Source organism: Staurois parvus, unplaced genomic scaffold (assembly GCF_062004578.1).
Source record: "Staurois parvus isolate SC_StPar_1 unplaced genomic scaffold, SC_StPar_1.0 ptg000291l, whole genome shotgun sequence".
NCBI classification, from domain to species: domain Eukaryota; kingdom Metazoa; phylum Chordata; class Amphibia; order Anura; family Ranidae; genus Staurois; species Staurois parvus.
In genome coordinates, this window is record NW_028318087.1 from 9,130,718 (window position 1) to 9,145,826 (window position 15,109).

Below are 15,109 nucleotides of genomic sequence, written 5' to 3' on the forward strand. Positions count from 1 at the left end.
TAGCTGGGCCCACAGTGGGAACAGTCCATTTTCTTCTAAATTCTTTCAAAGGGTACAAGGCAGCAATGATTCCTGGAGGAGTGAATAATCTCTTGGAGTTGGGCGAGTGATTATATACACCACAATCGGCTTGATCAAGAATAGGAAAAGGCGTTGTAGGAATTGCTTGTATGTTTAAAATGTGTAAAGTCCCACCCCTATCTGTAATAAATGTGAAACGGGTGATTTCTTACATATTGTTTGGGGGTGCAGTAAGACCTCCCAAATGTATGCTGTCCTAAGTGGTGCCTGTTAGGAATTTTTGAAGAACTGGAGGTGTCTAAGTACCAAACACTCCTGTTTGACTCCTGTTTTACTATGCCCATAAGACGACTGTGCTCAGTTGGAACCGTACGGAGACTCTACATATTGGGTTTTGGAAAAAGGTTATTAATCAGACCTTACCTATGTATAAACTGACGTATGAATCAAGAGAGTGCCCTAAAATGTTTTATAAGCTTTGGGGCCCATAGCTTGATACTCTGGATACTAGTGTGTACTATCTCACCCTGGGCAGAGTGGTGTTAATTTAACCTATTAATTTGGTGGTAAAATGTATCCCTATTACCTACTTATTTCAAAATTGGTAAATAATGTGTTTTCAGACACTACAGTCAGGTCCATAAATATTGGGACATCGACACAATTCTAACATTTTTGGCTCTATACACCACCACAATAGATTTGAAATGAAATGAACAAGATGTGCTTTAACTGCAGACTGTCAGCTTTAATTTGAGGGTATTTACATCCAAATCAGATGAACGGTGTAGGAATTACAACAGTTTGCATATGTGCCTCCCACTTGTTAAGGGACCAAGAGTAATGGGACAGAATAATCATCATAAATCAAACTTTCACTTTTTAATACTTGGTTGCAAATCCTTTGCAGTCAATTACAGCCTGAAGTCTGGAATGCATAGACATCACTAGATGCTGGGTTTCATCCCTGGTGATGCTCTGCCAGGCCTCTACTGCAACTGTCTTCAGTTCCTGCTTGTTCTTGGGGCATTTTCCCTTCAGTTTTGTCTTCAGCAAGTGAAATGCATGCTCAATCGGATTCAGGTCAGGTGATTGACTTGGCCATTGCATAATATTCCACTTCTTTCCCTTAAAAAGTCTTTGGTTGCTTTTGCAGTATGCTTTGGGTCATTGTCCATCTGCACTGTGAAGCGGCGTCCAATGAGTTCTGAAGCATTTGGCTGAATATGAGCAGATAATATTGCCCAAAACACTTCAGAATTCATCCTGCTGCTTTTGTCAGCAGTCACATCATCAATAAATACAAGAGAACCAGTTCCATTGGCAGCCATACATACCCACACCATGACACTACCACCACCATGCTTCACTGATGAGGTGGTATGCTTAGGATCATGAGCAGTTCCTTTCCTTCTCCATACTCTTCTCTATCCATCACTCTGGTACAAGTTGATCTTGGTCTCATCTGTCCATAGGATATTGTTCCAGAACTGTGTAGGCTTATTTAGATGTTGTTTGGCAAACTCTAATTTGGCAAACTCTAATGGTTTACATCTTGTGGTGAACCCTCTGTATTCACTCTGGTGAAGTCTTCTCTTGATTGTTGACTTTGACACACATACACCGACCTCCTGGAGAGTGTTCTTGAATTGGCCAACTGTAGTGAAGGGTGTTTTCTTCACCAGGGAAAGAATTCTTCGGTCATCCACCACAGTTGTTTTCCGTGGTCTTCCGGGTCTTTTGGTGTTGCTAAGCTCACCGGTGCGTTCCTTCTTTTTAAGAATGTTCCAAACAGTTGTTTTGGCCATGCCTAATGTTTTTGCTATCTTTCTGATGGGTTTGTTTTGTTTTTTTCAGCCTAATGATGGCTTGCTTCACTGATAGTGACAGCTCTTTGGATCTCATCTTGAGATTTGACAGCAACATATTCCAAATGCAAATAGCACACTTGAAATGAACTCTGGACCTTTTATCTACTCATTGTAATTGGGATAATGAGGGAATAGAACAGCCATGGAACAGCTGAGAAGCCAATTGCCCCATTACTTTTGGTCCCTTAACATGTGGGAGGCACATATGCAAACTGTTGTAATTCCTACACCGTTCACCTGATTTGGATGTAAATACCCTCAAATTAAGTCTGCAGTTAAAGCACACCTTGTTCGTTTCATTTCATATCCATTTTGGTGGTGTATAGAGCCAAAAATGTTAGAATTGTGTTGATGTCCCAATATTTATGGACCTGACTGTATCTTGCTAAAATGTCCTCTTTATTTCTTGAATTATCATCTTGTATCTTATGTTTGATGTAGGGGATTTTATTCACTCTGCAACAATTACCCTGTTGCTATCTAATAGTCCTATAATGCTGTAAATGTCTGACTTTGATTTTTTTTTTCTCAATAAAACTCAGTTTAAAAAAACCCAAAACATTACAGACCAACCCTGCTGTTGCGGAGTTCAGGTACGATTCCCAAGATGTACATTGAGATTAATCGATCTAGACACTGCTAATGAACCATAAGGCAGTAAGCAGTCGGGTCTTCAAAGTAGTGTCAGTAAAAAAAACCCCCAAAAAACGGTGAAACATAGAAATAGACCTTCTCCAACAGAAGAAGGGGTCAATCACCTGGCACTTGACCATGGCAGAAAACTGCAACTTCATGGCCAAGGTTATCTTGGTACACTGTGGGGTGGGGTCCCAGCAAATCTATTTGCCAGTGTCTAATCACTTGAAAGTAGGGGCATATAACCCATGATCTAAGAATCAATTCCTGTGCCCTGTACTGTAAATTAAGGTAATACAGTTTTGGCTTTAGATATTCTTTAATGTATGTATTAAGCAGTGTTTTGCTAAGAGATCTTGAAAAACATTAAAAAAAAAGTGTGGAAGATTATTGACCATACAGTGATGCAAACATCAATCAGCATAGGCTGAGCATAAGATATGCAATGCTCAACATGGAGGAACTGAGTACACAAGAAATAAATGTCAACATAATGTTTGATATTTTATACCTTCACTGATTATTGAGGACATAACAAGCATCACCATCATGGAGAACATAATATAATTTTATGCTCTATATGGAAAGCTTTATAAATAGCAGCACACAGTAGAAGCCTGTGTGCTGTGGAATGAGGTTGTTAGGTAAGGTACAGTATGCCCTGCCCTTGTTTTTTTTATTGGCATTATTTGAAAAGCAGAAGAGACCTGCTTGCCATTCATTTTGAGCAGAGAACTATTTAAACCCCTCCAATTTTGGTACATTTGTTAAAGTGGTTGTAAAGGCAGAAGGTTTTTTTTATCTTCATGCATTCTGCATACAGCTCCCCCACCCCAGCCCCCCTAATACTTGAGCCTGATCTTGATCCAGCTCATTGGCTCAGACAAAGCAGCAGGAGCCATTGGCTCCCACTGCTGTCCATCACAGCCATATAGCAGGATAATGGGGGGGGTGGCCAAGCAATGCACCGCGTGTCTTATAGGCACACAGAGACCGCTTGGGAGTGAGCACGCAGGTGTGCCACTATAGGAAGCGGCTTCCTATGGTGGCATACACAGGAGGAGCCAGGAGTGCTGGCGGGGGACCCAAGAAGAGGAGGATCGGGGATGTTTTATACAAAACCATGTGGTTACAATTACAATAACATGTTATTTTTAAAGAATAAAAAAAGCAAGGTTTACAATCACTTTAAGCTGGCCATACCAACCTATTCCCCTATCAACACATTCGAGCTGTTGAGCAAACCCTCCACTGTGCCACTGTATTCTGAAAGTGGGACAGCTCCACTGCCAGAATACAATGGCTAGCGCTGCATACAATTGGATGCAGGCTCTGATTGAGCAAAAATATAGTGACAGTCCCGTTCAGGAGGAACCAGCCAAATTTCAATCCATGTATGGCCAGCTTTACTATGACAGTGAGGAGGATTCAACTGTGATTCACTGAGAAATGTCATTTAATCCCCTCCACCATTCTGGCTTTCTACAGTGGTTATCAATGCAGTGCTGGGGGATTTAACTGTTGTAGACAAGCTACATATACATCAACTTTGTATGTGTACTAGATGTGCCCAGCAGCATATTGAATCTTTTTATGCATTATAAAAAATTACTTTCATCTCATTTGAATGATAAATACAGGTCAATGGTTCAAAATGAATGCAATAGCTATTTTCGTACCAAGTGTCAGTGCAAGGACTCTGACAAGAAAAAGTCTTAAGAAAAAAAATATGGATTTTAATGAACAGCTGCATTTTGCAGACCTGGAACATGGTACTCAATTCAGTGACATTGTGCCATAACTTGTCACCAGCACAGAGAAAGTCCTAAGGAGCTGAAGGAGAGGGAGAAAGCCAGAGACAAAAAACTGGAAGGAGACAGTGTTAGAAGCCAAGTAACTAGACCAACACCTATCTTTTTGTCCAACTTCCTCCCTGCAAGTCCATAGGACACCAGCTGTGATTGTCCAGACCTCCTTGCACTGCCATAAAAGAAATATTTTAAGTCCATTATCAAACATTGCTGATCTTTCCCACCTCTTCATTTTCAGTATGGTCTACTACTGAATGGGAGATGGAATTTAGCTGTAAAGGAAATCAGAGCGCACATGTCCTCAAAGATTTGGATATCATTTTAAAGAACTAATGAATGCATGTACATTTGAATGTTATTTACAGAAATGTTTAAACAGTGAAGATTTTTTAAGCTATTGTAGAACAAAGTATTCCATGACATATTTCATGTATGTGTTCTGCACTGTACTGCAAGTCGTCAGGTCAAGCTAGAGAAAAAGGTGAAAGGTATTATTTAGTGGAATGACTAGAATAAAAAGCAAGCAATGAAGAAAGACATGGAAGAATGTGCATGGGTTGAGCTGATGAAAAGCAGAGTTAGGACTGGACCAGCCATGCCAAAAAGCCAAAGCAATGAAGATATGGAGGCCAGGGAAGTGGTAATAGCTGAGCTATTCTATAGCATTGATCAAATGGTAAGAAAGACCAGGCAGAACATGAGCACAGTATGTGGAAAGAGGGAATTTAAACCATCTAAGAGGTTAAGTAACACAAGGTAGGCTAAACTAATATCCATACATCAGACCAAGATGTGTTTGCTAAGGCTAGAAAGGGGAAAATGAAAAATAAAGCAACAATAGCATTTCGACCTGTGCTAATAATAATGCAGTCATTTAAGAAATCATTAGAGCATATGGAGGCTGTTTCTGACTTCTAAAAATGCTAGTTGCCTTGTTTTGCTGATCCAATGACCGACATAAAACAAGCATGAAGATCAGGAATTGTGCCTATACTTTCGGCATACTTGTTTCAGGTCAGCAACCTTAAAAGTATTGAAGTCATGAGTAGCCAAGAGACATTCATTGCATTTTCAAGAAGAGTTCAGCAGGAGTGGTCTCCATTTTTTTTTTTTACCTTTAGTAACATGTTACACCCATAAATACGGTTTAAACATGTAACATGTTACTCACTGTGGCTTACGGCTTTTAGTTCTCAATGAACGGGCAGACAGCTACACTGACAGATTGCAGGAACCTGAGATTGCACCCGGGATTCAGCTGATCGTGGGGGCAATGCTTTACAGCAAAAAAAAAAATGTGCATTTATTTATTTTGATTTTTTAAAAAGCTGAACTTATCCTTTAAATAGGATAATAAAATAGGGTCCTAATATAGAAGTCAAAGAAGATGGTAGTACATTTCTACAAGAATTTACTAGACTTTGTTACTATTTTTTCTCTTACACTTTGGTGTTCTGAGGCAAATCTGTGCAAGACATATACAGGACAAAACATCAACCTTGTCTGTGGGCTTCATTTGCATGCTTATTAATTATATGTGAACAAAGCACAGAAAAAAAAAAGACTTTACACTGTTAAGCCTGGTACACATGCTGGGCTGAACAAAAAAACAAAACAAAACAAAAACGGAGGAGCTCAGGAAGAGGTTGCTGTACTAAGGATGCGAATTTAGTACAGCGATCTCCCAACTGAGCTATTGTGTTCTGACACGGGGACCGCCCCCAATGACAGAACAAAACGGCCATTGGCTGAGAGCGCTTATCAGATGCTGATCAGCTGCTGGTTTCCCAGCAAGCTTGTTCAACAGAAGCCAGCTGAGAGATCGGCTTCTGTCAAACAAGGATGCATACACACGGGCCGAATGTATGCCGGTATCTATTGCACCAGCCAATTTCAGCCAATATTCAGCCTGTGTGTACTGGGCTTTAATTATTCGTTATTTTTGAGTTAGGATATAAAAACAATAAAAAGCACACAAAATGTTTTAAATTAAATTTATAAAACAATTTTTTTAAATCACTGTACTCCATAGAATGTTGTTGTCCTCAATCTACTATCCTTATATTTTTTTTAAGTCCTACATGATACACAATGTTGCATAAGCTAGTCATGTACAAATACATTTGCTTATAAGGCTTGGTTCACAATGTCATACGACTTGCAGCGCGTTTTTGACAGGCAACTTCCTGGCGATTTGCTGGTGACTTAAGTACGACTTGATACACGACTTTGCCATGTGACTTTGTGTTTTGTTTTTTTGTTTTTTTACAAATTCTGTGTAAAGCATAGCTGGTTGCTGCATCCTTAACAACCGGTGACTCGTCAGCTGTCAGTGGTTTCCCCACTGACAGTTAAATGTAAATAAAAGAATGCCGGCAATTAAAAATGTGAAAAAAAATGAGTGGGGTAAAAGGGGTGCATAGAGTAAAAGGGGTGGGGGAGGCGAGCAATTCCCCTGAGCGACCCCCCCCCCCCCCCCGTGAACATTTTGATGGGGACAAGGGCTCTTCCCCACAACCCTGGGCTGTGGTCGTGGGGGTCTGCAGGGGATTACTTATCAGGATCTGGAAACCCCCTTGAAAAAGGGGGCCCCCAGATTCTTCCCCCCTAATGCGAATAAGTATGGGGTACATGTCCAGGTCGGTGACATCACAAGGGGGCAGGGTCTCACAGTAATGTCATCGGGTGGACCCGCCCCTTAGCTAGCAGCCACCTTCGGGAGTGAAGCTTTTTTTTTTTGGGGGGGGGGGGGGGAGAGTCGTCCATCGTAATTGACATTTATTTATTTAAAGGACTTGTCAAAAACTGTTGTTGTGTTTTAATTCATATTTTACACTTTTTTTTGGTGAAGGAGTTTGGGTACTACAGTGAGGAACAGAAGTATTTGAACACCCTGAGATTTTGAAAGTTTTCCCACTTAGAAATCATGGAGGGGTCTGAAATTCACATTGTAGGTGCATTCCCACTCAGAGACAGAATTTAAAAAAAAATTCAGGAAATCACATTGTATGATTTTTAAAGAATTTATTTCTCTTGCACTTGAACACCTAAGAAACAGCAAGAATTATGGCTCTCAAAGACCTGTTACTGTGCCTTTAAAAAGTCCACATCTACTCCACTCAATCTAACCTGTCTGAGCTCTTTAATCAATTCAATACAGGGCAATTTTACACCTTCCCGCCCATTTTTCAGGTTTCAGCGCTCTCACACTTTGAATGACAATTGCGTGGTCATACAACATTGTACCCAAACTAAAATTTTATCATTTTCTTCACACAACTAGAGCTTTCTATTGGTGGTATTTAATCACCGCTGGGGTTTTTATTTTTTGCTAAATTAACAAAAAAAGACCAAAAATTTTGAAAAAATAACACGTTCTTCTTTGTTTCTGTTATAAAAGTTTACAAATAAATAATTGTTCTTCATAAATTTAGGATAAGATGTATTCTGCTACATGTCTTTGGTGAAAATAACCCAAATTAGGATGTACTATTTAGTTTGTAGGAAAGTTATAGAGTTCACAAACTATGGTATAGATCTGAATATTGATCAATCCTGAAGTACTGACAGTCAATCTAATTTCTTGGAGGTCCAAGAATGTCAGAACAGTACAGATATCCCCTAAATGACCCCTTTTTGTAAAGTAGACAGTCCGACGTACTTCATAAGAGGCATAGCGAGTTTTTTGAAGTTGTATTTTTTTTTGTCATAATTTTTTGGAAAATTAAAAAATTATTTTCACAATTTTTTTTTTTTTACATACTGTCACCAGTGCAGTACAGCATCATCATATAACTGGCATGTCGGTGAACTGGGACACTGACTGGTGACAGTATGAAAAAAAATATATATATATATTTTTTTATTTATTAAAAAATTTTTTTTCATATTTTACTATGACCAAAGTAGTACAATGTTACCATAGTAACATTGTACTACTTTGGGGAAGTGATCAGTATTTTTTTTTTTTTTTTTTACACAATTTGCTTATAGCAAAGAATTACTTTGCTATAAGCAAGCATTTACCTGAATGAAATCGATTCATTCAGGTTTTTGTTTTTTTGTGCTTAGCTGTGATTTGGCCACAGCTAATCACATGACATGTGCATGTGATTAGCTGTGACCATTCACAGCTAGGCAGTAGTATACAATGGATGGCATGAATGAAGCCATCCATTGTATACAACTGTCATGTGACCTGCTGTGAATGGTCACAGCAGGTCACATGGTACCAGCAACGGGGCTGATACTCAGATCTGTCATCGGCCGTGTCCCAGGTATACGGCCGATGACAGATCACGCCGCTGCGCGGCTCTGCAACCGCGCATGTGCGGGAGGACGCCAAATGGCGTACACCCCGGAAAGGTAATGCATTTTTGCGGCCAAACGGCTATAGGCCGGGCGGCAAATGGTTAAAGATACCTGTCCACCCCACAGTCAGTCAGACGCCAACTACTACCATGGGCAAAACCAAAGAGCTGTCAAAAGACACCAGAGACAAAATTGTGGACCTCCACAAGGCTGGAAAAGGATACGGGGCAATTTCCAAGCAGCTTGGTGAAAATAGATCAGCTGTTGGAGCAATTGTTAGAAAATGGAAGAGGCTAAAGACGACTGTCAGTCTCCCTCAGACTGGGGCTCCATGCAAGATCTCACCTCGTGGGGTATCACTGATGATAAGAAAGGTGAGGAATCAGCCCAGAACTACAAGGGAGGAGCTGGTCAATGACTGGGACCACAGTTTCAAAGGTCACTGTCGGTAGAACACTACGCCGTCATGGTTTCAAATCATGCATTGCACGGAAGGTTCCCCTGCTCAAGTCATCACATGTCCAGGCCCATCTGAAGTTTGCCAATGACCATCTGGATGATCCAGAGGAGGCATGGGAGAAAGTCATGTGGTCAGATGAGACCAAAGTAGAACTTTTTGGTCTAAACTTCACTCGTCGTGTTTGGAGGAAAAAGAAGGATGAGTTGCATCCCAAGAACACCATCCCTACTGTGAAGCATAGGGGTGGTAACATCATGCTTTGGGGGTGCTTTTCTGCGAAGGGGAAAGGACAACTTCACTGTATTTAGGAGAGGATGAATGGGGCCATTTATTGTGAGATTGTGCGCTACAACCTCCTTCCCTCAGTCAGAGCATTGAAGATGGGTCATGGCTGGGTCTTCCAACATGACAACGACCCGAAGCACACAGCCAGGATAACCAAGGAGTGGCTCCGTAAGAAGCATATCAAGGTTCTGAAGTGGCCTAGCCAGTCTCCAGACCTAAATCCAATAGATTTCCATCTTTGGAGGGAGCTGAAACTCCGTGTTGCTCAGCGACAGCCCCGAAACCTGACAGATCTAGAGGAGATCTGTGTGGAGGAGTGGGCCAAAATCCCTGTTGCAGTGTATGCAAACCTGGTCAAGAACTACAGGAAACGTTTGACCTCTGTAATTGCAAACAAAGGCTTCTGTACCCAATATTAACACTGATTTTCTCAGGTGTTCAAATACTTATATTCAGCAGCGCAAGACAAATAAATTCTTTAAAAATCATACAATGTGATTTCCTGAATTTTTTTTTTTTAAATTCTGTCTCTCAGAGTGGGAATACACCTACAATGTGAATTTCAGACCCCTCCATGATTTCTAAGTGGGAGAACTTGCAAAATTGCAGGGTGTTCAAATACTTCTGTTCCTCACTGTATGTACTCCATACTCATTCACATGGGGGGGGCGTGATCTAAAAAAAATAAAAATTTAATTGCTGGCATTCTTTTATTTACATTCAATTGTCAGTGGGGAAACCACTGACAGCGAAGTCATCGGTTGTTAAGGACACGGCAGCCAGCTTCCTGGCCCTCTCCTTAGCAACCAGCTATTCTTTACACAGAATTAAAATTCCATTCGTTCTGAAAATTCGGAATTCAATAAATGAAACAAAATTTAATGAAAAAAACTTATATTTTCCAATAGGTCAAAAAAAAAAAAAAAAAAAGTGTGTCAGATCCAAATCACATCAATATAGATGAGGATGCGACTTGGAAGCGACTTCCATTAATGTCTATGGGCACAAGTCGGATAGAAGTCGCCTTGAAGTAGTACAGGAACCTTTTCTAAAGTCGGACCAACTTCAGTAGTACTAATTAAGACAGCTCTCATTGGCGAACATGGGATTTCACGTCATACGACTTGAGGTCGTGGCAGTGTGAATCGAGCCTAAATGTTGGTGGCCTCAGGCACCTAAAAGCAATGCAATTAGTTGCTCTGCATCTGAAATTTTAGGCTTTCAACTGTGGCACCTGACCAGTTGAAACAATCTACTAGAGATTTTTTTTGGCACAGTTTCAAAATGGACACCTTTTCAAGTAGTGAAGCATGCTAAAAATATATAACTAAAGCTGGGCACCAGTATTTTTCTTTTTCATCAGCCAACTGGTTGATCACTAGATCAACACCTCTCGAACAGGAACGACCATAGATGGATTGAGATTTGGCTGGTCCCTGTTGAACCGGCCGAATTTCGATCCTTCTATGGCCAGCTGAACTCCTGAGTTTGTCTTGGCTTTATCAGTTGTAAATTTTCTTAAACACCTGTCTAACCAGGAAGGAAAAGACTGCATTATTAGCACTACCAATAAAAGGAAAGTGACACAGCATGTTACAAAAATGTTCAAATGCTACTGCTAAAGTGCAATATAAAAGTACTAAGGAAATGGTTCTTAAGCCTCTGCTTACCATTGTCCTGGACGGTCTTAGTCCTTCTGTCTGCCAAGCTGACCTTTCCTGGTGTCCTGGCTCCCGCCCCTATAGGTCCCACTTTGTACTTTAACCTGCCTAGTGTCCTGTGTTTTATAAAGAATGATGAGCGCTTGTATTGAGCAATGGCTTTCAAAGCCCGACCCCGAGGCAGTGCCCAACTTGGAGGGCTGGAGTGGGAAAGAAGGAGCCTACTCCTTGCATCCCTTTTGCCAAAGTAGTGGGTTGAGGTGTACAGTCTGCCTTTTTGGCGAAGGCGCTTTGGAGGTGCATAGCTTGGGTGGCTTTTTTGGCGTGGCTGGCCCTGAGTAGCATAGATATGGGACAGTCCATCAAACAGCCCCTTCAACTGACTGTTACTAGGTAGGCTTCTGAGTGATGGAGCACTGGAGTGACTTGAAGAACTCTGGGGTGAATTAGACGTGGTAGAGTTGCTGGATTGCTGTGAGGTAGGGCTGTAGCCAGAAAGGGAAGAAATTTGTGAGTGAACAGGTGGGGGAACAAGTTGTGAGGGAGGAGGGCTGCTTAGCCCATGAGTGGTACTTGTAGCCAGCCTATGGAGAGTGCAAGAGTCTGGGTCATTATGTTTTTTCCTGGGACGGTAGTGCACAGAAAAGTCTACCATTCGCCTGCGAAATCTGCGTCCCTCAGGTGATGGAGTGAAAAACTTAGTGAGGCCGTCAATTAGCCCTTTGGTTTTCCTGTTAACTTTGAGAGGGGAACAGGTGGAAGTGAGGGTGGAAGTGATGGGATGGGGGCCAGGCCAAATGAAGTCAGATGCAGCCAGGCTGCTGATGGGGTCCTTCACAGATGCAGCATGACCAGATGGCAGTGTGGTGGGACACATTTTATTTTTTTGACTCCTACCGGATGGCCCCCTTCCTGGTAATGAATTCACAGATGTTCCATCATTGGGCATACACCTGCAAGTAACACAGTGATTTTAGCAACCAAAAAGAATGCAAACAAATACCTTGAATATAAAAAATACACTAAATTTCAAAAATAATCAGTAGATTTGAGAAATAGTATAATGCATTTCAAACTTTGCTTCTTCGATTGACACACAGAATATCAAGCAATGCAGATTAATGGTTTACAAGGACTATTTCTGTGACCTGTTATGGACTTAATAAATGTCCGGTGTGCATGAGGCCTAATGGTTTCCACATCTAAGAACACTAGGTAAAGCATATGTATAACCAAAACAATGAGTAAAACCCATCAGTGTATTTCTGCTCTCTTTTTCCTGGAGAGTGTGAGAAAATCAGATTTAGGCAACCTGGCTTCTTAGACAGCTGTCACTGATCAGGTGCCCCTTTGTAAAAAGTATCTTCACTTCTTGTTATGGTGACCATAGAAAAATTTTCGGTTTTCCAACCCTTTTGGTCTCGATCACAAGGACAAGGGTGAATTTAATCAGTAAGGGCACAGAAAGCAATAGAAACTTCACAAGGGTTTTATACTTCCCTACTTTATTTGACACAAAAAAAAATAAAAATGGATGGGTTATACATATACAAGGTAGATCTTGATATACAAATATATGGTGCTAGAGATGTGGAGAGGCAGACGGTAAAGCATTACATATTGGAATGACATGCTGAGCCATTCACGTCTACTGAAATACTATCTTCCAGGTCTATAAACACTTATAGAAGTTATATCTCAGCAGCTGTCACCGGAAGCCACATTGCTCTCCATAAACTCAGGACCGCTTTCCATGACCTGTAGGGAAATGCACCAGTGGTCACATGATAGCCTATCCTTCCTTACCCCCAGGCATTTAGAATTGTTCAAAGGGACGCCTCGGTGGGCAGGAAAGCGTTAAATGCAAAGAAACTAACCAGAGATATAAACAAACTTTACACTTCCCAAATCACTTTTGCCTGCGTTTACATATGTTTAGATGGGTTATAAGCATCTAACCTGCCCCTGTAGCCATATACAATCATTATATGCATTTATATGTGTTTAGAAATGTACTATAAATGCATGTATATCATAGGCATTGTGAATGAGGTCTTACACTTTATTGTAAGGATGTCCTCAATGACCAATGCAGAAGTTCCACATGTGGTGGGCAACTTTATTTCACAGGGATAGCAGAGACACACACATAACTTCAGCTGCTCAGACATCTGCTAATCATTTTGACATGCAGCTTTCACTAAAGATAACCTGCTCCGGTATGACTTCATTATATGCTCAGCTACTTGTAACCATGTGTGGGTAGATAAAACATTACCTTCCAACCTCCTAATGTAGGAAACAGATACCAGTGCTTTGGGACCCATCTATAGGCATGAAATATGGTATTGGCATGGCAGGAATCTGTATCTATAAACATACTGACCCACATGCCTGGTGTGCTTGGCTGCTGCCAGTTGTGTGTGTTTGTTTTTCACTTAAAATAGAAACAAAATAACCTGCCAAGTGCTGATCCTGTCTTTTTATTCAGAATCAGAACAAAAAAGCGCAGAACAATGCACTTCTAAACATTCCTTTGAAGTCACTTTTTGATTAGAAAATGTAAACTTAGCGAGTGTCATTGGTCTTTACCAATGATCTATATTGGATCAGTCCCCAGGAGTTGTACTGGAGGAGAATGACTTTTCATTGAAGCTCTGACATCTGCAGTTTATGCACACTAAATATGCCTTTAACTCCTCTGGCTGTCATAGTCTTTGCCTCATCATTTATGACCTTCTCTCTGTAGAAGACTGTTCATGAGAATCAGATCTGGCAGGAGTGATGTGTAAAAATCCCGACAAATTATAAAAACTAACAAATGTAAAACATCTGGCTAAATACAGACGTAGAACCATTGGTAAGGAGATCATGAAGAATATGGCTAGGGTATCAGATTTAGGTATACCTCCACAGTATCTCTGCAATAATGTGCACATAGATTCTAACTCTACTCAAGCATTAAAAAACCCAAACATAAAAGCAGGAAAAGTAATACATACAACATGCGTTGCTTTAATTTGTTTTTTGGTCGGCCAATGGGTTTTGCGTATCGCCTCTTGATCTGTGCAGCTTTCTCTTGAATGATTTTACGACCCTTTTTCTTTGGCCGGCAGACATGACAAATCCACATACCTGAAAAGTGACATCATTAAGTTTCTGGAATCACTCTGCAATAATTCAATAATTAACACCTTTTAAATGAAACTAATTTAGTTTACGGAAATTTATGACTTTATTGCTCATCATTAAAACAAGATGGTTCTATTTGCACATCATTAAGTCCTCCAATTTAACCAGTTGACGCCAAGCTCATACATATATATTGCGTCAAAAAAGTGGGCTTTCTTCCAAGGCGCCATATATATACACTCCTGTGTTTGAAGCACGCTCCATAGCATGCTACCAGTAGGGAAGCTGTGTTGTCGCTGATAGCTACTGGTCTCATATCAACGATCGGAAGATGGGAGAACCAGCTTCTCATCACATGAACACTGTGATAGATTAAACAATTATCACTCTGAGGCTTTGTTCACATCAGGGAAACCTGCGTTCTGTGTGCAGAGCAGCCCATTCATATCAATAAGCTGCCCTACCCCCAGAAACATAGGTAAAGAAGTCCAGGACCCTTTTTAAAATTTACGCCACATGGAATCGCATGCCACGGCACCATGCAGTTTCACACAGCCTGGCTCTGAGAAAGAGGCAAGTCCCCGAAACGCATTAGCCTGTTGGAGGTCCAATGTTCCTATGTGGATAGCCACACCATGAGGACTTGACAGTGCAGTTTTTTATGATGAGCTGGTACATTTTTGTCTTTTGTGAATATATTACCTATTATCTTTCAATAAATGGTATTTAAGGTAATGCACTAGGCCAGTGCGCCCACGGTTTGTTTTCTTTGTACCCAGTTTCACAGATGTTTAGAACATGCGAGGAGGTGCTCTTAAGAATTAATGTCACCCCCGTGTGTCTGCTAATGAGCAGTGTGTTTTGACTGCACTTTTTCTCCTAGCCAGAGAAGAATGTATTAACAAAAAAACAAAACAAAAA

The 15,109-nt window shown here is 40.8% G+C and overlaps 1 protein-coding gene across 3 annotated transcripts in view; it reads right to left on the reverse strand.

Moving 5' to 3' along the window:
* Positions 1 to 15,109, reverse strand: part of KAT6B (lysine acetyltransferase 6B) — a 208,415-nt gene that overhangs the window by 73,178 nt on the left and 120,128 nt on the right. For 2 of the 3 annotated variants that reach the window (XM_089682583.1, XM_089682584.1), the window contains 2 exons: positions 14,059 to 14,191; positions 11,066 to 12,009 (listed from right to left, as the gene is read on the reverse strand). In XM_089682583.1, coding sequence (XP_089538709.1) covers positions 11,066 to 12,009; positions 14,059 to 14,191 — 1,077 coding nt within the window. The remainder of the gene's footprint in view (positions 1 to 11,065; positions 12,010 to 14,058; positions 14,192 to 15,109) is intronic. The other variant, XM_089682585.1, reaches the window with a different exon arrangement.